This window comes from Tarenaya hassleriana, unplaced genomic scaffold (genome assembly GCF_000463585.1).
Source record: "Tarenaya hassleriana unplaced genomic scaffold, ASM46358v1 Cleome8, whole genome shotgun sequence".
NCBI lineage: Eukaryota > Viridiplantae > Streptophyta > Magnoliopsida > Brassicales > Cleomaceae > Tarenaya > Tarenaya hassleriana.
In genome coordinates, this window is record NW_010970490.1 from 2145962 (window position 1) to 2169404 (window position 23443).

General features: G+C 37.1%; 5 protein-coding genes across 5 annotated transcripts; 2 read left to right on the forward strand and 3 right to left on the reverse strand.

Moving 5' to 3' along the window:
• Positions 1-214: 214 nt before the first annotated feature.
• Positions 215-1280, reverse strand: LOC104802506. The gene is made up of 2 exons (XM_010526149.1): positions 1041-1280; positions 215-807 (listed from the first exon to the last, which is right to left on the reverse strand). The coding sequence occupies exons 1-2, from the start codon at positions 1148-1150 to the stop codon at positions 639-641; spliced, it is 279 nt and encodes a 92-aa protein (XP_010524451.1). The 5' UTR covers positions 1151-1280; the 3' UTR covers positions 215-638.
• A 9887-nt stretch (positions 1281-11167) lies between these two features.
• Positions 11168-12437, reverse strand: LOC104802507 (acyl carrier protein 1, mitochondrial-like). Its single transcript, XM_010526150.2, has 2 exons — positions 12183-12437; positions 11168-11586 (listed from the first exon to the last, which is right to left on the reverse strand). The coding sequence occupies exons 1-2, from the start codon at positions 12381-12383 to the stop codon at positions 11410-11412; spliced, it is 378 nt and encodes a 125-aa protein (XP_010524452.1). The 5' UTR covers positions 12384-12437; the 3' UTR covers positions 11168-11409.
• A 167-nt stretch (positions 12438-12604) lies between these two features.
• On the forward strand, positions 12605-15137 carry LOC104802508 (ras-related protein RABH1b-like). The gene is made up of 6 exons (XM_010526151.1): positions 12605-12897; positions 13563-13633; positions 13723-13811; positions 14025-14136; positions 14475-14565; positions 14774-15137. The coding sequence occupies exons 1-6, from the start codon at positions 12781-12783 to the stop codon at positions 14918-14920; spliced, it is 627 nt and encodes a 208-aa protein (XP_010524453.1). The 5' UTR covers positions 12605-12780; the 3' UTR covers positions 14921-15137.
• Positions 15138-15307: 170 nt separating this feature from the next.
• Positions 15308-17889, reverse strand: LOC104803082. Its single transcript, XM_010526959.2, has 2 exons — positions 16947-17889; positions 15308-16661 (listed from the first exon to the last, which is right to left on the reverse strand). Exons 1-2 carry the CDS (start codon positions 17635-17637, stop codon positions 16324-16326), a joined length of 1029 nt encoding a protein of 342 aa, XP_010525261.1. The 5' UTR covers positions 17638-17889; the 3' UTR covers positions 15308-16323.
• A 770-nt stretch (positions 17890-18659) lies between these two features.
• On the forward strand, positions 18660-22471 carry LOC104802509 (dynamin-related protein 1E). The gene is made up of 16 exons (XM_010526153.2): positions 18660-18784; positions 18905-19063; positions 19169-19232; positions 19322-19429; positions 19608-19709; positions 19809-19859; positions 19947-20008; positions 20184-20274; positions 20350-20414; positions 20544-20738; positions 20830-20949; positions 21036-21106; positions 21195-21420; positions 21504-21554; positions 21660-22061; positions 22140-22471. The coding sequence occupies exons 2-16, from the start codon at positions 18923-18925 to the stop codon at positions 22266-22268; spliced, it is 1878 nt and encodes a 625-aa protein (XP_010524455.1). The 5' UTR covers positions 18660-18784; positions 18905-18922; the 3' UTR covers positions 22269-22471.
• Positions 22472-23443: the final 972 nt, after the last annotated feature.

Consider the following 23443-nt stretch of genomic DNA (forward strand, 5'->3'; position numbering starts at 1 on the left):
GCGAGAGAGAAAAAAAAAATGATAGAAAACTCCCGACGGAGAATTGCGACTCCGATCATTGAGACGACGCAAAACTGGAAGCCGAGAAAAATCATAGAGTTCTCCGACAAGATCGGAACTGGCCGAGAATTGTACAGAAGTGTCTGGATTCACTAGAACGACAGCTTGGAAATAATACACGCGACAATATTAGCTAATGACCAAAGTTCTGAACTCGAATCCAAGGGAAAACGCCTTCTTTTATGGTTGTTCTTGGTGATTTTTTGTCACTCTTCTTCGATCATATGTGGATCGAGAAACGTTTCATCGCAAGATAAAAACTCACTTTTAACAGAGAGAGAGAGAGAGAGAGAGAGAGAGAGAGAGAGAGAGAACTTTCAGAGCCAACGATTTGGCATCTCCATCGACCTCTCTTGATTTCTCAAGCTCCATATCAATATACAGAGAGAAAATCTAGAAGCTCTCATATCGGATATCAGTCAGATTCTCCGAGTGCTGCTACTTCCCCACCCATTTAGATCCCAAAACGATTCAGAAAGGGAAAAAAAGATTAAAAAACAAAACTTTTGCAGACAGACAACCATAAAGCTTCGAGGAGGAAGTGTTGCTTCTTGATATATGTATGTATATAACATAACTCAGGCCACCACGAGAGTTCCTGTCCGTACGTTTTTGCCGGAAGCTGAATCTTTGGATTCCGCCGATTTCCGGAGAGATCTGGCAGATTTCTTCCTGCTCCTCTCCTTGGCTTCATCTGACTCTATCTGTTCCTGTCTGCAGTCTTCGCTACAAAACGCCGTGTCGCCTCTGCAAAATTCACATCCCAAAACCACCCATCAGGAAAAATCATCACCATAAACAACTCTAACCCTTCTCCTTCCCGGACTGGAGATATTTTTTTAAAAAAAGGCAAGAACTTTAAACCAGTTTCCCAGATTTTCCATGTGATTAAGGGAAAACAGACCGAGCTCGCAAAACCCATGTCCCAGAATTCGATTTTGGAGTCTAAGCTTGTCGGATCAAGGACAAAGAAGCAGTACCTGTACATGTAGATGTCGGACTTAAGACCAAGGGGCTTGCGGCAGAGAGAACATGATTCAAGGAAGTGTGGCTCCTCGTTTCCAAAGAGCCCGGCATAGTACGAAGCCATCTCTAATCTCTCAGACGGAAATTATCGAGAGTTCTCGATCAGATTCGAAAACCGTGGAGCAAAATGAATCGCTGCGTGTGATTCGATTCACGGAGAAAGAGAGAGAGAGACGGTGGAGAAGGTGAAAGCAGGTGGACTGAATTGGCAGTTTATAAAGCGGCTTTCGGGGTCCTTGGGTTGACTTGATACGATCCTCTGCATCGCAGTCCATTGCAGCTCCGCTAGCCCACTCAGTCATAACCGTCCATCGGCACCTGATTTCGATCTGAACATCAAATTTCTTCTTCTGGCCAGATTAACTAATTCTATTGTGTTTGTTACGCTAATGCCTTATTAACAAAAATATATATATATAGTCGTCATACAATTTATTGAACTACTTTGGTCTTCTGTATTTATTGCAATCGAATATTTTGCAGCCATATAGCCCTTGTAACAATAATATTTTTCATAGATCGTTTTCCCTAGATCGGTCCATTTAATTCGAAGTTAATACAGAAGGCGATATTAGCTCGTGAGTATTGGAAAAGCTTCGGTATGCATACATTTTCAATGTTGTGTATACACCGTCATCGCAATAAAATAATACCCAAATATATATATATATATATATATATAACAATATTTGGGTGGATCTCGTTCGTCCAATGCATCAAATGGACAAAAAAACAATTTCTATATCTCCACCATGAGATTCGTTGCCAGCAATAACATGCATATCGAATGGTGGGTCGGCTTTTCAATAAAATAAATGAAAGTTCTCGTTTTAAATCTATATATATTAATAATTGTGTTTAAAGAGATGTGGTGAAGCCACCTCATCTCCATGTCATTATCTATGTAGCATTTGTTTTAATCTATTTTGATTGTAAACCTCATTTACTATATATAAATTGATTGATCTACTATTAATTTTTGTTAATTATCACTCATTTTTGTTTTGCATATGAAAAAATAGATATCAATAACAATACTATTATAGTTAAAGAATAGATAAATTTTCATATTTTTTATATAAAAATGTCTCTAACACTAACTATTACAGACCCTTCTTCCGGCTTGCAGTATGTGGCTCCAGTCTGTAATAGGTTGGACCCGAATCACTACACCATATACGTTATCGGCCTGCAAGGAAAGCTCTTAAATATGAGAACGGAAAGCATTATAAGGTATCCTTCAAATATAATATATTTTCTCAGTGAGTATATGAAATGCATGATCTGTCAAAGTTGAACAGAGAACCAAAGAAGATTATATACGTTAGCGAAAATGCATTTGAAAATGCGTTCTTCGACTTTTGTGTTTTCATCGGTTTGTGCCGCCATCGTCGTCGCTTAAACCTCATCGAATCCCTCTTTTCTAAGATTAGAGAGAGGCAACGAACCGAAGAAGTGATGGTTATTTTTTCCATATGGAGGCTACACTGGGTTTTGGTTGTCGCTTCAGGTTTTGCGACAATGGTTAATTTTGTTTGGTCAAGATTTATATTTCAAACTTTTTTGATATATTTATCTTCTAGGTTATCAGTGCAGTATTGAACCATATAATAAAGGATCAAACATCATTCACCGTAGAGAAAACTACAAATCTACCACTGGATTGTTTTAAGATCATATCAAGGGAAGCAAAATCGAATGGCAAAGAGAACGACGTTAGGAAGCCCTAAAAACAACGACAATGAAGTTGGATATAATCTTCTCCAAAGCCGGTTTTATTTTGCTTTTTATTGTTTTATTGTTTTGGTTTGATTAATTTCGGTTAAAGTATGGTTAACCTTTTGAATAAATAGGAGAAGAGTTGGTCTTTATTTTTAATAGTTAAAAGAAGACATATTCTTTAGGTAATGGATAATGGCTAAGTGTTGAATCATTGTTGCCTCCATTTCCAAAAATCTATTTTTATACTTTAAAAAATGATACACTTCCAAGTTTCAACTTTATTATACAAAAATCTATTTTTTTAGTTTTATTTATATTTTGAAATGATAATATCTTGAGAATTGAATTTATGTTAAAATAAATTAAAAACAAAAATTTTATATTAGAGATATGTACATTTTTTGAATATAAAAACCAAAAAAATCCTTACGTCACAAAATCAACCTAATTGACATTTTTTTATTAGGTTATAAAAATGGTCTTTTAGTTATAATAACATGAAAAATAGTTTTTTTTTAAAAAAATGGTGATGTATATAATAGCCAAAAAATAATTAGATTATTATAATTAAAAAAGGGAAAATTAAAAAGAAAATTAAAAAACGTATCAGACCACTAAAATGATGTATTTATTAGTAATTAGATTATTTTAATTAATAAAAGGGAAAAATTAAGAAGAAAATTAATAATAAAAACGAATGGGTTCTGAAATGTCGTATCTATTAATCTAATTTTGCTAATTAATTTCAATTTATTATAATGTTAATGGTTTGTATATCGTGGATTTAGTGGGGTAAACATAATAAATTTATACAATATTATATCTACGGAACAACCATGGATCTCAATTTAAAAAGAAAGGGTGGTGGAACAAACTAATAGGTCAGATGAAGAAGAGAATTTATGAATGGCTATACCTATTTTCAAAAGGAGAGTTCTTTCTTCTCACCCTTCCAGCAGGAAGGGACGGCTCCATGTCATTGTCAATGGAAGACACATCAATTCTTTTCCTTACAAAAACCGTGAGGATCTAATGAAAAAGTTTCTTCATTTTCATTCTCTAACCTTCTGACAAAATTTAACATTGACAATTATGGTTTCAGAGTTTTGTTCTTGAGGATGCTATTGGCTTAGCAATCAAGGGCAACATTGACGTTCAATCTATATTTGTTGATTCAATGTCCTTTACCAACCCGACTTTTGCTCCGCAAAAGCATCTTGAGATGCAAAGCATATGTAAATCCCCTCCATTACTGGAAGGACCCGTTGATCTGTCCATCATGTTTTTTTTTTGTATGAATGCTGGTCACATAGGAAGAGAGAGATTATTTCATGCAAATCTGTGCTTATCATCATTTTGGAGCGAGAATATTAATTTACATGTCTGCTGTCAAGCTAAATCCACTGCTTTCTAATGAAGAAATTGAGACACGAAGACATCAAGGCAAAGGAGTAGAGGAATATGTTCTGTTGTTGCTTTTTTGTGTGTGTGCGCAAATAAAAAAGGGTGTTTAGTATCTTGAATGCAATGTGTTTTGTTTTGAAAATACTCTTTTGTTAAGGTTGTATTGTGTTTCAAATGTTTGTAATATTTCAACTCTTTATAGGTCGAACGATGTCCTGGGGCAAAGACTATTTGTGTATATATATACATACACATAGGATCCATCTCATCATCTACATTGCAAAATTTTAAAACCTCATTGGTTACTTAAAATCTTTATTAGATATATATATATATAATTTTATACTGGTGGGGTATTTTGAAGTTTGTTCGTCGAAAAATTTTGTTATCTGTTTAGAGTTTTTGAATCTGGTTTTCTTTTTCTTTCCTCTTTTTTCAGTTCGTATTAGAAATGAATTTACTGATAAATATTGATCTGGATTCCAATTATGTGATGCATGAGTTGAGACTGTCATCGAGACAACCATTCAAGAAATGTGCTCGCGTTGCTGGAAAGGAAAGGTGGAGATATCCTTTGGATTTGTTTCTCCTTTTCCGGTCGTAGGCTTCTGGTTTTGGTGGAATGTATGTCATGATGATGATGATGATATTGCATATTTACGTAAATTTTCTTTCCAACAACGCAAACCCAACAGTTGGTGGCCCAGTGGCTGAGAGATGGCAAAGTCATACTCGAGGTCATGGGTTCGATTCCACTGATGGGGAGGGATGTAATTTCTGGATCAAAATGGTCCATATACAAAGGCTGGTCCCGGACCTAGGGTGGATGTAGTCGAGCCGAAGGCCCGGGGAACCATCCTGGTTATCAAAAAAAAAAACAACTTATCCGGATGCCCAGATAAATTTGGCAAATGAGAATGTAATCCACTATTCAAGTAATGTTCTCTTTGCAGATATTGTTTAGTAATTCTCTATTCTACTGACTTCTTTTCATATAGGTATGTTTCCATACTACTACGATTTCTCCATTATCCAAGGCCAAGGAAGATGCAGATTCAATGTGTCGCTTTTATTTAAAGTTGACATGTTATTTTCTGGGGCTTTGTTTTTGCTTTTACTTAGAGTTATGTTTCACCAAGTGTTTCCCCTGACAGAAATTGATTTTGTTTTAATATATTAACTTTGCCACTTATTAGGTTGATTTTGTTTTATATTTTTTAATTCTCTTTCAATGTTTTAACTCCATTCTTAGATAATTTTGACAACTCCCAAAAAAGCCATCAGTTTTGTCTTCTGTTTCATTGCTGAATGGTGCTTCAGGGATTGTTGTAATATCATCTAAAAGTTTTAATATGAATTTTTAATTGTCTTCTTTTCGTTTTGTTGAGTCGGTTCTCTTGAAGAGTTTGAGAACATTTAACATTGTTTATGGGGGGATGGGAATCCCCCAATAATCTTGGAGAGTTATGCTTTAATGCAATCCAAATGCTCATCCTCTTTGTATTTGTCTTAATATGATTGTAGGACATGGTTGTACTATGTCGTAGGCTATGTTTTTTCAGCTGCAATAACTGTTGCAATCCATGCATGGGTCTCACTTTCTTATTGGGGGAATAATCATGAAAAGTATTTTTCTTTATTTTTGTCCCGAAAAAAATCTTTGCAAGTAAAATGTGGTTGTATGAGCTTATAAAAATTTGTTTTTTCTTTACTCTCATGCATGTTTGTTTGGTGTATTGAAAATATAAACATTTATTCTTTCCATACAAAATTTCTATTATGTACTTTTAATATCCATAAATATTATCAAAATATCTATAACCAATATATCAAACTTCCACTTGAAATCTCTTTTAAGAGTAATATTCAATTTTGAAATTATTTTTTTATAACTTTTAATTCAATATGAATTTTGTATATTCTATTATATTGTGTATAAAATAAAAACTGCACATTTCAAATGATTGTATAAAGTTTTACTTGGAAAATAAAAGTCACATTTAAATACTCTATACAGATAGTTTGATTTCATATTTTCATTTATGTTTTTATTTTATTTTTAAAATTCATTTCGATTTTAGTTTTCAAAACTATGGTCTAGACATTATGGATATGAAATTTGATCATTACCAAAGGACACACTTCGATGCCATGCTTTGGTAAAGAAAATGTCCGAGAATCACTTTTTCAAATCTATTTTTAAAAATATTGAGAGATCTTCATTTAGGGGTGGACATGGTGGACACAGATCGAATATCCAAAATTTTTAAAATATTTGTATCTGTATTTCTATCCGTATCCATACAAATACTAAATTTAATCATCCGTATCCAATTTTTAGTTTTCAAATATTTGTAAAAATAGAGGTATTTGCAAATATATGTATTCGACATAAAGTAACAAAACTGATAAATAAAATTACAAAAAACTTAAACACAAATAATATATATATATAATATCTATTAAATACAAATAATATTCACATTCAAGTGAAAAAAATTGTTTAAAATTTCAGGAAATCGTTTGTATGTCAAAAAAGAAAGTTAAAAACAAAATCACATTTTTTATGTGTAAGTAGAATACAAAATCGTTTAAAAAAATTAAAAATATATGAAAGGAATATGCAGATAGATAAAGAATGGGAAAACAAAAAAAAACTAGCATATATGTAATTTTTTTCAGAATTATCCTCATATATAAATTAATTACCAAATTAGCTATGTATTATTAATGTATAAAAAATACGGAACGGATTGGATATGCCAGATAATTCTATTTGGATATCCGTATTTTCTCTGTATCCGATAAATATTTTGAAACCAACGTGTATATGCTTATATATATATATATATATTTTTATTTCATTATTTGATATTTTTATATTCAATTATTTACTTTATTTTTATTGTTATTTTTAAATTTATTTTTAATTCTGTACAACAAAGAGAGTTTAAAACTTATGACACATCAAAATTTTGTATGCCCAATTGTCCATTATTTGATTAATAAAACCTTTTATAAAAAATCTTTCAGATGCAAATTCAATTTTAAATTAAATCGGTCAAACCGAAATAAAAAAGATATAGTTATCGATTTTATAAAATTAAAAGTAATAAAAAAGTTTATGAAAAAAACATAACCAAAATTTTAAAATGTATGTTAGCCATAAAAATTTTGAACGGACTACCAAAGGTTTTGTTTTTATTATAAATCTAATTAAAATATTATTATTTTGATTTACATAGAATATTAATATCTTAAACAATCTAAAACCAAAAAGGAGTAAACCAAAAAGAATTTATGACGATGAATACTATAAAAAAACACAAAAAAAAAATACAAAACAGTTTAAGACAAACTACACAACCTTCAAGTCTTAAAAATTTTACAAACAATATAATGATAATTTTATAATAATTTAATTTTACCGATATATTTATTTATATAAAAAAATTATATCAAGATAACTATATTCATATATCCTCCCATTTTTGAGTTAAAGGAGTGAATATTCTTTGATTAAAGGAATATAGAGTCAAAAACATTTAAAGAGAAAATAAAACATTTGAATGCTATATAAAAAATATAAACAATGAATTTCTCTAGGATGTTTTCATAATTTTTATGCAAAAAGTAAAAATTTCCATATTTTTATAAACAAAATAATGAATCTTTCATAATTTTTAATCTCCTTTCCGATTGATATTACCTAGCATTCTGGATTTTGAACTCAATCATTTGATTATATTTTCGGTTGTAATCAAATTGGATGGTTTTATATAGGTGAGTCAATCTATTATGATGTAAAATCTAACATTTATTCTGATTTTGTCTTTTGTCTATTTTTATGAACTCGAAATTGGTGTGTAAATTCATAGGCCAACCTTTGAATAAAATCCAAAAACATATCTCCAAATATGTAAATAGGAGAAAATCCACAACAAATTAGTTCAATGAGATAATTAGACTACATTTTAAAAATAAAAAATTAAAAATATATATTTTCTATTTCTCATGCTACAAATATATCATAAATAAACCACTATCTTTAACTGTACTTTTTTTAAAAAACTTTAATTATTAGTAGTTAATTATTAAAATTTATTTCTATTATATATCGTATTCGCAGTATCAATTAACAAAAATTGTCCATATTATCCAAAATTTTAAAATTTTATATTAAACACATTCATCAATTATTATTTTCAAATGCGATAATGAAATAGATAGCGTACGATACATCTACAATGGAAAATATTTATATTAATATTTAGTATCTATTTATTACACTATATTCAATATTGTATTTACCTTTTGTTTTATAACATTGCAAAATTTGAAAACAAATAATATTTTAGTTTATTCATATATATATATATATATATATATATATATATATATTACAATTGCATTGACTAAGTAGGCATTTGATTGTAAAAAATGTATGAATTTACATTTACAAACTTATTCAACTAAGAATGATTTTATACGATAATAATGTAATAATATTAAAAAATTTCCATTTATTCATTTCTTTTTATATATATATAATGATTTAATAATATATATTTTGTTAAAAACATAAACATTTTAAATTAACATCAACAAAAAAGAATAAACCGCGCATCGCGCGGTTTTTCCCTAGTAAAATTAATAATAATGTTAGTTTCGTAGAGAGGGTGAAATTAATAGGTCATATAGCATTCTGCTTGATCTATATATTATATATTCAAAATTAAATATTTCAATATTTTGAATTTATGATTTATATTTATAAATCGGATTTGAGTTTGTGTTTTGTAATTGTATGATCGAACATTCCATGTATATATTTGTCATGTTTATCAAAGATGGATAAAATTATGATTTTATTTTTTAATTAAATATTATCTTATTCTGAAAAATGATAAGAAAACGATTTTAATGGCTATTACAATTAGAACATATTTTTTAATAAAATTCTGATTTGAATAGATATATATATATATATAATATTTTTAGTATCTAAATATATATTTTTTATAAATATAAAATTAGATTTCAAATTTTAACATCGGAAATATTTATATGTTTTAAAACTTAAGATATTTTTAAATTTTCGAAAGACACAAATTTCTAGCTGTTTATCACTACATGTAACAATTGTTCAGTCCTTTTCTTTTCGACAATTCACAACATACCCATGTTTTTAAAATTCCTTTTTTTTTTATCCCCTCGCTCTCCCTATAACGTTAAACCACTCCGTGTGTGCTTTACAGATTCTGTGATTCATTGTTCATGTGTCCTCCGTAATTGCATCTCTTTGTTTAATGGACCGAATGACGTGTTTTTTTTATTTATAAAACCTAGTCTAGTATCTAATATTTCGTAGTTTAAATCACGTAAACAAACACTCTTCTTACACGTGTATTCAGTTGCATAATGCAGTTTAATGCTTATACGTTGTCATTCTGATAATAAAAAACAATAAAGTATACGGACACTAACGCATTATTGATATTAAATTAAAGGCAAGTATCAATTAAACAATTGGAAAAAGGAATTTAAAGCACAAACATATATACAAACTACAAATCAGCAAACGACTTTTAGCAACTTTAAGAGTATGATATATATATGTTATTGTGGTGGGGACCTAAATGGAAGATGATGTCTCCAGAGAGTGGTGATTAGGACCACAGAGTTTGTCATCCGTCGATCCAACAAAGCCGTCGAGTGGGAGGTGGGGCCCACGGGACCGAACCAAAAGACGAGGAGCTGAGTAGACGAGGCGGAAGGCGACAAAAGGGAATCATGGAGATGGGCCCCACAGATGGCCCATTGGCCCATGTCCTTGTCCGTCGGGCCATTACAGCTGCCCGTGTACCCCTCTCGCCCGACTCTTTTCCCCTGCTTTTATTATTTCGTTTTTACCAATTATTTTTCACTTGCCATAGCACGTGCGACGGCTCAGCCTCGTGCGACACCTAGCTCGAATGTCGTGCTACGTGGCAGTTCCGAGAAGACTCTTGAGAGGTGTGTGTGATCAACGGTCAAGATTCAATGACGTTGGACTGCTTGGGTGGGAATCTTTCTTTTCTGCTTTTTCTTTTTCTTTTTTTTTTCACAGGTGGACGTGGAATCTATGACTGATATATATATATATATATATATATATATATATTTATTATCACCGAAACTGGACAAATTGCGAATATTCTAGAGATGGGCAAGTGTTACATCTAGAGATGTAGGAATTTTCATCTCTTACAAGTGATATCTTTCCATTTACATGCAAGAAGAAACCTTATATGACATGTTATCATCTCTCTAATGCTGAATTTTAAAGAATGATTTGATGCTAATTTCGCAAATTCTGACACATTTGTTGACCAAAACAAAAAAGTGTCAAAGTCAGGATCTTGCAATTCGCAAGGCTTTGGAAGCCCCCCTCTCTGCCTGTTATCCATGCTTCGACGCTGCCATCTCAAGTGATATTTAAAGCCCTCATAATATTCAAGGTCAATGAAAAGAGGCGAATCCGTCGATAGGGAAGGGGCTCACCAGGAACAGACCGAGCCGACCCGTCTAGGGATTGAGGTGTTGAGATGTTCTGATCACAGAATGCTGAATCAATGGCGGTGGTTTAGATTCGCCATTGTCCTCCTCCGTTGAACTTGTCTGCTCCTCCTCCTCTCATCTCTATCGTGTCTGAAACTCGATGAGCAAGAGGTTTAGTTGACGCCTCGTTGCTCGATTCTGACGTCACCCATGTGGGCTTCTTCAGTGGTTTACATTTTTGGGCCTTTTTACCAATAAATGAAATGGGCTTATAATTATATTACGGAACAATATCAAGCAATCCAAGTGTGACACTAACTGAAGAAGTTCCTGAAGTACATACATGGATTTAAAGGTTTTAGATGTAACCATGTTGTTCTTTTGGTTGTAGGTAAACATTGTTGAGGTAGATCACTGAAAGGAAATGGGAACAAAGAGTCATTCATCTGCATTTCCCCTGAAACAATGTTGTATCTCTGGTTTCTGAGAAAGGGTTTTGCTTAGAAAGACGAAAGAAGTGCCCTACATTACATGCAATCAGAAATCTCAAGGGGTTGAGTCAACAAAGGTTCCCCAAACAAACGGATATGGATTTATTTGCAAACCTCAGATCTGAGAGAGAAGCTCATGCGAACACCGGAAATCTCGGGCACGGCTTTAGCTAGACATCGGGTGATTGTAAATGTATTCAATGGCGAGAGAACAAGAATCGATCCTGACAGCTTCTTTGTCAGGGATTTCCAGCTTGAACTCCTCTTCCAGGGCCATCACTATCTCCACAGTGTCCAGACTGTCCAATCCCAGATCTTTTTGGAAGTGGACATCAGGAGTCACCTGTGTATAGTTGTTACATGTGAATTAGACAAGAACAAGAGAGAGACAGGAAAACTGAGAGATTTGTATGCATCTAATCTAACAAAACGGAGGCAACACACCATGGATAACAGCAGCCATGGAAAAGAAAATGCAATAGACAATAGAACAACTTGAACACAGTCACACATAACAAACACATGAGTAGATGCAGATTTGTGCTTTGACATGAGTTTTGTAACTAAAGAGTGCTCCGGAAAATCAGACGAAGGAGCAGCTTTCAATGACTAACCTACAAGAACTTAGAAATCGATAGACCCCAAAAGGATCTTTTTAGCATCAATGGAGAATTTCGTACCGTTTGGTGCTTCCCCGCGAATCAACCAAAAAAGGGATTGAAAACTCAGACTAAACGCACATTCTTATCAATCCATTACAATGAGAAATAAGGATTTCGATCTGATACCATCAACCACAGGTATAAATTCCACCAAATACCTACTAATCCAAATCCACCCTTAAGAAAAGAAGAAAGCCATCATCTTATCGGTATTTCCCCGCGAATCTCATCTAAAAAATCGTGGCATTTGCCTAGTAAAAACGAGGATCGGACTGACCTTAACGGGATCGACTTTAGGGTAGCTCTTGACGACATCGAGAACTCGATCGACGACCTCCTGCTTGCTGATATGATCATCGTGCGATGAAAAAAGGCGACCGGAATCAAGGAGACCAATTTGCTGAAGCTTCACTCCTGCGAGTGCTAGGTTCTGCACCGGAACCCTAACGTGACGAAGAATCGCAGTCCTCAGAGCCATTTCCGTCTCTTCGAGGGTTAGGGATCGATGTGTCTATGTGTCCCTCTCGGAGTCCAGGGAAGACTGGCGAGGGGAGGTCAGTCGAGGAATCACGTGCTTACCACGTGGTACAATGGTATGTATCGTGGGCCGTACATGACTGGCTCGGCCCAATATCGGATGGAGCCTTATTTCTCATTTATAATTTTAAACAAATATTTGCAATGCCATCTATGACCAAACCATTTTAAGAAAATAAAAAACAAACACTCTTTTACAGCATAAGCAGGTCCAGGGCAAGAGGCGACGGGATCTCTCACCTTCCGACGATCTCTCCGGTAAATCTCCATACCGCCAGCGAGATCCCGACGTGTTCGCAATCTATCTCTCAGATCCTTGTCGGTAGATCCTGCCAATCATGGCTCCTGTCTCGGCTCTGGCCAAGTACAAGCTCGTGTTCTTGGGAGATCAGTCCGTTGGCAAGACAAGTATCATCACTCGCTTCATGTACGACAAATTCGACAACACATACCAGGTATTTTTCATTTCAATCCCTGGATTATGTCGAAGATGCGCGGCGTATCTCGATATTGTAGGGTTGGTGTCGGGAAACTTGTTGGTTGGATTTGCTTTGGATTTATTTTCGCACTCTTAGGTTCTGGTTTATTGCGAGATTCGTGTTCCTGGATCGAAAATCGGTTTCTCTCCTGATCTCGTGTTTGAATCTGCGTAATTACGTATTGATCTGTTTTGTAGATCCTTGCTTAGTAGTTAGGAGGTAAATCTGACAGGTGAATGGGTGATCGGCTGTGATTTTCTTTCACCACTCATCATTTTTTATTTTTCTGCTAACTATTAATCTTTGATTGGTTTCACATTCAAAAAAATTTCTTGTCATAAACAACTGAAGTTCCACTGAATGAAAGTTGACAAGCCCTCTGCTGAGAAGTAGAAAAATTCCGTGCAGATTTGCAGTAGAAAACTATTTAGTCCGAATTCAATATGATAAGGAATGAAAAACTTTTGATCTTGATGTGAATATGATGTCGGCCAAAACAAAACTTCAGATTTCTGTACTTGTTATATTCATGTTATGTGCGGAAATTACAATTCAGAACCTTCAGGAAACGGATCCATGTGAATCTATCATCATTTTGTTCTTTTTTTTTTCTAAGAAGGTATTTGTTTTGATATCGTCAGGCCACAATCGGTATTGATTTTCTATCCAAGACAATGTATCTTGAAGATCGAACTGTCAGATTGCAGCTCTGGTAAATACTGGACCCATTGTTAGTTTCTTGACACCGAAACATATCATCCCACATCATGGTTTAAGAATGAACTTTGAGACGTATGACAGGGATACTGCTGGGCAGGAGAGATTCAGGAGTCTTATTCCAAGCTATATTAGGGACTCGTCTGTTGCCGTCATTGTGTTTGATGTTGCAAGTATGTGAACTTTGCCCTTCTATCTAAACTTCTCAAATGCACGCCTTCCTTTCCACATCACAGAGTTGGTGGCTATGGCATGCTAATAATCATACGAGCAGATGTGTTATCCATAATCTTTTTGTTGTTATTGATCAATGAGTTTTTGTTATGGATCCTTCATGTGTGCATTCTGAAAGCCAGTTTCCGTTTTCATTTTTCCACATGATTTAGGCAGGCAGTCCTTCCTAAACACTTCTAAGTGGATCGAGGAGGTTAGGAGTGAGCGTGGCAGTGATGTCATAGTTGTGCTTGTGGGAAACAAAACAGACCTTGTGGACAAGAGGTAATAATCAAAGTTTTGATGCGATATCCAGATAATGGAAAATCTCAATCATCATAGAATACTTGAAACATATTCTATCCTGTGCCAATACCTTCCTTTTTCGAATGAAGAGTTTGATTGTTTCTGTCTGCCATGACAAACCCAAGTTTGACTCTTGTTCCCATGACATCGAGTGTGTTTTCCAAATGAGTAAACGTCTCATGCTTTCCCTTGGTATCTATCTGCCTGCAAATCTACCGCTGTCCAAGTGGACAGTGAGCAGAAAATCGTTACGGTTTTATGTAGACATCAAAAAGCTTTAAAACTTTGCCTACCTATTAATGTATTTGTTTAAACAGGCAAGTATCAATAGAGGAAGGAGAAGCCAAGGCTCGGGAGCTTAATGTAATGTTTATCGAAACCAGTGCCAAAGCAGGCTTCAACATAAAGGTAAAAAACGATGTCTGCTTGATTTATACAGCAAGGAGTTATGCTATATATGCATTTGACTTCATCTCAGAGCCCTATCGAAACCTACTCCTGTTATTCATAAGGCTGATTCCCATTTGCTGACTGCTTGATCTCGCCTGTTAGGCCTCTCGTTAACAAGATTGGATATTATCTGAGCCCTAACTAAGCTTGTGTTTATGATCTCCAGGCGCTTTTCCGCAAGATAGCGGGAGCTTTGCCCGGAATGGAGACATTGTCTTCAACGAAGCAAGAAGACATGGTCGATGTCAATCTCAAGTCTTCCAACGCAAATGCCTCTCAGGCACATCAACAACCCGGAGGATGTTCTTGTTAATGGCACAAACAAATCAATAACAAGGGAAAAAAGTCCCAACGAAAGAAGGAAAAAAGAAAAAGAACTCCATCTGTAAAATTTTGTCTGCTTCCATTTTCCAACCTATATGCACTGTTTTATTGTCCTAACATGATCTTGGACTCTTGTTTAGTACTCGTGTGCTGGATTTCACAGTTTGAAGTGTCGGCGGTTAAGATGTTTTGATTGGTTTGGATCTTGTTGCAATTGTGTTTTTGTTTTTTATAAAAAAAAAACTAGGAGAATTTACACCAACAACTATATTTTAAAAGTTTAATATATAATCTCTCTCTAAATTGCCCCCCCCCCCTTTTTTTTTCTGCAGCGTCCATGTGGTGACACAAGATCAAAGGCAGAGAATGGAGAAATGGTAAGTTGAGACACATGCATTTGTTCAGACGGCCATAAATGAGCCATTAAATTCATAGTACCTCGCCAATTCTCCCCGAGGAAAACCCATATCATAATATCTCCCTCATCCCAATTACAAACCAAAACCCAAAAGGAACAAGAGAGAGAGAGAGTTCTTAATACAATTATGTATTCATTCAATTCTTTCCCATCCTTGATGTACCAAAAGACAAAGAGTAGAAGGGCGAAAAGTAACATTTAATTCAACAACTTGCTAAAGAAAAAAATTGTAGGCCTGAGAGGCGGGGAGAGTGCCACGGAGGCATTGTTTCACCACACGAGAAAAAAATTTAAAAATAAAAATCCCCATCAATACCTCCACTTTCTATTTTCTCTGACCGTTACCGTCTATATAGAAGCCTTGATCCGTCCGGCTATGGCAATTTTCACGGATCCATTCACAGAATTAATGTGCTCATACGCTTGATTCTGCGTTTTAAAATCTATTATATATATTGGATCACGCATAAGAACGAGCAACTCTGTTTACTTTTGTTTTATGACACGGGTTTGACTTTTAAAGTCCCATGGAATAAACCATCCAAAATGGTGACATCTTTGTTTTGGAAACATCAACGAAAATAACTGACATTCACAACATGGGGTGACCAAATCATACAGTTTTCCTTCTTGTATAATCTATCTTTTTGTCTTTGTACATCCAAAAATTTTATATAAAAATAATGACCAGCAGTTGTAAACTTGCACAGTACACCCAAAAAAAAATGAAACTATTATGTATTATGCTATTTTTGAAAAAAAAAAATTGGATGTAAATATATATTTCTGCACATCAAAAGTGGTCGAATTTAATTCTTTTCGATCTATGCGTGTTTTAGGCACCACCGATTTCATACTAATTACCATCCTTACGCTTTGATTTCCCATCTGTAATCAATGGCAACGCAGGGATGGGCCCGAGGGGTACTTACGTCATTTCGCATGGTCGGTCAACCGGCGACGGATTCTCCAACTCAACGGCGGTGATCACCTCTCCCCAAATCCACGAGCTTCTTCGACCGGTTCGCGCAAAACGAAGCCGCCGTCGATATGTGTGGCTTCGCCGGAGACTTTGACTCTCCGGAAAACCTGAATTCCGGCGGCAAGCTTCCTTTCCGCCTCCAATGGCGGCTTGGGCTCGCTCTCACCAGCGGGCTCAAGCAGATGGCCATCCCCGCCACGCTTTTCCCGAGCCCCACGCGCGTCTTCCTCCTCGCCGGCGTTCCCGCTGCCGCCGTCCTCATCAATCTCCCCGGCTTTCGAATGAAGAGTTTGATTGTTTCTGTCTGCCATGACAAACCCAAGTTTGACTCTTGTTCCCATGACATCGAGTGTGTTTTCCAAATGAGTAAACGTCTCATGCTTTCCCTTGGTATCTATCTGCCTGCAAATCTACCGCTGTCCAAGTGGACAGTGAGCAGAAAATCGTTACGGTTTTATGTAGACATCAAAAAGCTTTAAAACTTTGCCTACCTATTAATGTATTTGTTTAAACAGGCAAGTATCAATAGAGGAAGGAGAAGCCAAGGCTCGGGAGCTTAATGTAATGTTTATCGAAACCAGTGCCAAAGCAGGCTTCAACATAAAGGTAAAAAACGATGTCTGCTTGATTTATACAGCAAGGACGCCACCGCCGGCGGCTGTCGCTCGTCATCCGTCTCTATATCTCTCGCCGGCGACATTCCCCGGCAAAACACCCGCTGAGGTCTACGATCGCAGTCGGCGATCACGTCCTCGATGAAGCACGAGGTGGGTTGCTTCTTCATCCGACCGGACATCACCGTCGAGAACCAGGACCACGAAGACGAGGATGACGTGGAAGCGTCGCAGGAATGGCGAGAGGGCAACCTACGATCAGACACCGATGATTTGAAACCCGAATCGAACTCGTCAGATCTGGCCCTGAACAGATTAGACAACCGAGAGAAACCGCTCCTTTTCTTCTTGAACGATCGGTCGGATTCTGAGTCCGCGACGGAACCACCGCCACCGGAGGAAGAGGAGGGGCCGGGACCCACCTGAGGGGTGGAGAAGAACCGGCAGTGAGAGGACAAAGGGTGGTCGCCGGCGGCGTCAGATTTTCTGGGAGCAACGTAAGGGGACACGGACCGAGGAAAAGCAAGATGCTGCGGATCGGGTCTCCGGGAATGGAGGTGGTCGACAGCGGAGGCTCCGTCGGCGGCGGAGACAGAGGCGGAGACGGCAAGGGAGAGGAGGCGCTCACGGAGGCAGGAGGCGCAGACGCCGACGGAGCTGCTGAGATCGGCGACGTGACGCTTACACCTCATGGAGGAGAGAGAAGATTAGGGCAGGGAGATTGTGATGTCGGAGTGGTGTGACGGCTTTGTAAGAAGAAGCTGAAAGATCTGGCGAGAAAGATTTTGTCTTCTTCTGAGTTGGTTTCTTTTCTTTTTTGGCTTTTTAAGAGAGAGAACGGTAGATTGTGAAGAGAGAGAAACTGTGCTCAGAGTTTGAGGAATGCGCCGAAGCTCATGGGAGAGAGGAGAGAGATTAGATAAAAAAATAAAATAAAAATACTGATAGTTGACAATTGACATCCCCTCCTCATACATCATGAAAATACTGTAGAAAAATACCGTTCGTATTCACAATAATCTTTTATCACTTTTATGTTTTTTTTTTATATAATTATATATTTTTTAATTTTGTTATTGTTGTGTGTAAGAGTTTTCTTGTCGTTGACATTGCTTTTTTTTTTTCCCTCTCAACCAAAAACCACTGCATCTGAATAAGATGCATAATGATTAGCTCAGCCACTGACCTCACCGAAAATTATAATAATAATAATTAAAAAAAAAGAAGGAAAAACCATCACTGTCCTTTCAATTTTGACTTAATTAAAATTGGCAATGGATTAACTCTCCAAGCCATATTATGATTAAGGTAATAAAATCATAACTGTTAACCGAGGGAAATTATAGAAAAGGGGGGGGGGTAGTGGTAGTGGTGGAAAGTGGAAACGGACGTGTGTGAGGTGTTTTAGGGGACCCTGACGTCGTCGTTTTGCGCATCCCACACGCTCCCTCGTCCGTTTCTTCGGCCTCCACGTGTCCTCCGACCCATAAAGCCCGCTTTTATTGGGCCTTGGGCCTTACTCTTCGTATTGTATGGGCCTACTTAGCCCGTCTGAATGTCCATCATGCGGTTGCTTATCTCATCGGCTTGTGGGCCCTTGGAATTCATTACGTTTTTTCAAAAATTCGAAAATTCAAAATCGTTAATCAAAAAGGCAACCAGAACTTTCCAAGATGAATATAATATATCAACCATTATTGTTACCATTCAAAAAAAAAAAAAAAGTCGCAAGATAAGACGGCCGAACCGAGACGACGCGGGTGGGTTTAGCCTTAGCCACAGTCAAACATCTTCTTCTGAGTCACACTGACGTTGTCCTGAAGAAAACCATCTTCTGCTGTAACTTGATTCCCTCTTTTGGCCCCTACTTCTTTCTTGCTCTCCCTGGTTTCGTCTTTGAAAGTCTTGACCTTTGCTGAAATTCTTGCGCCTTCTTCTCTGTACTGATCCCGTTTCCAGAATTCTCTTCTGGGGAAGATGACGACCATGGAGAGCTTGATTGGCTTGGTCAACAGAATTCAGAGGGCTTGTACCGTGCTCGGCGACTATGGCGGTGGTGACAACAGTTTCTCTTCTCTCTGGGAAGCTCTCCCCTCTGTCGCCGTCGTCGGTGGCCAGGTGACTCCCCTTTCAGTGCCATGGTTTCGCCCAAAGACCTAATTTTTTTTTCTATCTCTGTGTTGCTTCTTAGCTTGGTTCTTGGTTTTTCTTTTTTGGGTACAGAGTTCTGGGAAATCTTCGGTTCTCGAGAGCATAGTTGGAAGAGACTTTCTTCCTAGAGGATCCGGTTAGAACCCACGGCCTTTCCCATTTGATGTATCAGAGTGTATGCGCATGGTGAGAAGCTCTGATTCTTGAGTGAGGATTGTGTTGCAGGTATCGTTACGAGACGGCCTTTGGTGTTGCAGCTTCATAAGACGGAGGATGGAACAGAGGAGTATGCTGAATTCCTTCACCTCCCCGATAGGAAATTCACCGACTTCTGTATGTACATGCTTATATATAGATGGATAGATAAATGCTTGAGCTTCTCTTAAGATTGTCTGGTAACGATGTCCTGTTATGTTACTTGAGATTCTTTCCTGTTATATAATACAGGTGGGTGTTCTTGGTGTTAGTTGAAAGTTTCCCGGAACTAATTTGGAGTTATGTCATGTTGCAGCATTGGTTCGAAAGGAGATTCAGGACGAAACTGACAGAGTCACTGGCAAGACCAAGCAGATATCTCCAGTTCCCATTCACCTCAGCATCTACTCTCCAAACGGTCTGTTTATTACAGTAATTGACCATTGATTCTCCTGTTTCTGGAGTTTTTCTTCCTAACATTCGTTCTTGTTTTTTTTACTTGTGTTGTTTGAAACAGTTGTGAATTTGACCCTCATTGATTTACCCGGTTTAACTAAGGTTGCCGTTGGTACGTCCACTTGGCCTTTCTTTCCGTTCTTCTCCCGTCGATATTTTGGTGCTAATGTTAACTTGTGGATGCTGTCTTTCTTTCCAGAGGGACAGCCGGAAAGTATTGTTCAGGACATTGAAGCAATGGTTCGCTCATACGTTGAGAAGGTACCCATCACAAAACATGGACAAATGAAATCGTTTCAATAAGGTTCATAAACCATATGAGATTATAATTTCTCATGTACTGAGAAACGGTATTGTATGTAGGTTCATTCTGGATGATTCTACTTAATATGCTTTGTATAGTTTCCAATTGACTGTTTTCTATTCATTGGCACAGCCCAACAGTATAATACTAGCCATATCTCCTGCCAACCAAGACATCGCCACTTCAGATGCGATCAAGCTTGCAAAAGAAGTGGATTCAACAGGTTTGCTTGTTTTGCTGTTGCAAGTGGATGATGATTTTTTTTTGCTTTTGCTGTTAAACTGTACTATATATATAGGTGAGAGAACATTTGGTGTTCTGACCAAGTTGGACTTGATGGACAAGGGAACTAATGCATTGGATGTAAGTCTCTTTCCAATGACTTCCCTTTGATCCTGTCTTTTTTATATCTGTTTCTACTTGGGTGGATAATTTGATAATCTATGTGTATATAGTAAGATCCTCTTTTGGGTTTTTAACAAATCGGATAAGGTTCTGGAAGGAAGAGCATACAGGCTGCAACATCCATGGGTCGGGATAGTGAACCGGTCACAAGCAGATATCAATAAGAATGTAGATATGATGGTTGCAAGACGGAAGGAACGGGAATATTTCGAGACCAGTCCTGACTACGGTCACTTAGCCAACAAAATGGGTTCAGAATATCTGGCAAAGCTGCTCTCCAAGGTGTTAAAAATCAAAACCCAAACTCTGAAATCTTGTCTTCTCTTCGATCTCTAGGTTCTTGATAATGGTGGTATGGTCTTTGTTTTTTCAGCACTTGGAGACTGTTATTAGGGCCCGTATTCCGAGTATCCTTTCCTTGATAAACAAAACCATCGAGGAACTCGAAAGAGAGTTGGACCATTTGGGTCGGCCTATCGCCGTTGATGCTGGGGTGAGTTCATTTAAGTGTTTCACTTTCTCACTTCCTCTGTTACGAACAGTGCTTTTAGGGCTCGACCTAAAATTTCTCGGTCTCAGGCGCAATTATACACAATCTTGGAGATGTGTCGTGCATTTGATAAGATCTTCAAGGAGCATTTGGATGGAGGGTAAATAACAAATATCGTTATTTTTTTCCCGTCGTTGGTTCAAGTTATATTCTTGAACTCACCTCTGAGCTTAACTTCACGTCTTTAGGCGACCTGGAGGTGACCGAATATATGGTGTCTTTGACAACCAGCTTCCTGCTGCTCTGAGGAAACTCCCTTTCGACCGCCATCTATCTTTGCAAAATGTGAAGAGAATTGTGTCCGAAGCAGATGGTTACCAGCCTCACTTGATTGCACCCGAGCAAGGTTATCGTCGTCTTATCGAAGGCTCGTTGAACTATTTCAGAGGTCCAGCCGAAGCTTCTGTTGATGCTGTATGTTCTTTTGTGTTTATCCCTATCCTTTGCGTATATATATGTATATGTGTGTCTGTATGACTGCAATGAGTGTGCTGCAGGTTCATTTTGTCCTGAAAGAGCTTGTGAGGAAGTCGATCTCAGAAACCGAGGTGAGATTTTTGTTTTACGCAAGTGATATATCGAACCATTTTCGTGTTTTTTTTTTCCAAGTTGGAGAAGAAATCATCAGTCATTGATGCTTGTGGGGAAAGCAGGAGCTGAAGCGGTTCCCGCCTCTACAAACCGAGATAGCTGCAGCAGCAAACACTGCATTGGAGAAGTTCCGGGACGAAAGCAAGAAGACAGTTGTCCGGCTCGTTGACATGGAAGCTTCATATCTGACTGTCGAGTTCTTCCGGAAACTTCCGCAGGAAATGGAAAAACCGGGTGGGCCCGGAGGAAACCCTCCTCCCCCTCCGGCCGCCGCCACTTCACCCACCGCCGACCGGTACGGCGAGAGCCATTTCAGAAGGATAGCCTCGAATGTATCGGCCTACATCAACATGGTTTCAGACACGCTTCGTAAGACTATCCCAAAGGCAGTGGTCTACTGTCAGGTCCGAGAGGCCAAACACTCGTTACTGAACTTCTTCTACTCACAGATTGGAAAGAGAGAGGTAATGAATGTCCTTCCACTTCTTCTCCTTCAGTCTCGGAGACATCATTACATTACATTGGCTTTATTTTGGCATCAGGGGAAGCAGTTAGGACAGCTACTGGATGAAGATCCTGCCTTGATGGAGAGGAGACTTCAATGTGCTAAAAGGCTTGAACTTTACAAGAAAGCTCGGGACGAGATTGATGCTGTGGCTTGGGCCAGATGACAAAATTCGATGCGAGTGTTGTGGTGATGATACTGTGATTACTGTTTGGTGGTTAGGATAAGATTATCACTGTTCATGATAACGTGTTTGTATTTATTCAAGACATTGTGAGACAGTGTCATGGGGGGATGAATCTTGACCTTCTGAATTCTGATTGGATTTCTGTATTTGATCTTCAATGTCTGCTTCTCATGGCCCTTTAACTGTTATGGAGTTTCGGCTTATGGAATCGTCGTAATAAACCAACACCGGTTTAGTGAATGAAATACCGGATGATATTGTGGGTCTTAAAATCTTACGATGTTTTTTTTTTAATTTTCTTTTAAATTTATGGGCATTTAAGGACCTAGCAGTTGTGAACGAGAGAGGATATTTATATTCAACCTTTATGTACTTCGGTACTTTGGATTTGGACAAATCATATTCAGTCGTTCAGTTTCAGTTCCGAGATGAATTAGCCGCCAAGGTGAGGTTATGTCAGTTCAGAGAGTCATTTCATGCAAATGTGTAATCATGTTTTTGTCATGGTTTATAATAGGGGTAGATCTTTCGGTTTAGAGGAGCCCAACCGTATCGTACCGAAAACCGGGGTATTTTTTCGAATCGAACCGTATTTGTTTTTTAGTAAACTGAATTTTTTTAAACCAAATCAAATTGAATTGTAAAAAAAACGAAAAACCAGAAAACTCTAAAAAATATCTATTTTTTTTTAATAAAAATCAGAACCGAACCAAAGTGAATCGAAAATAAAATCGATTGGTATATAATTTTATAAAATCTTAGAAACTGAGCCAAACCAAAACCAAACCCGAATACTGAAACTGCCAACCCTTGTTTATAATGTGATTTAACACACACAAAGAAAAGAAAAAGAAAGATACTTGATTTGCTCAATTCATGCAAATGAGAGAGAGAGAGAGAGAGAGAGAGAGAGAGAGGGTGTGGAATTCATGGGGATGTCGTTAAAATTGGATAGAGAAAGAAAACAAAAAAAAAAACGTTACATGTGATGGCTACTCGGCCTAATCTGTGAGGCTGAGAGAAGAGAACGTAGATGGGACCCACCCTATTGTGCTGGGGTTGGTGCACCCGATCCCTACTTCATTTATTTATTTTTTTCTTTTAAAGAAAAAATTTCCGATAGATAATACAAACATTCGATACATATGTATATT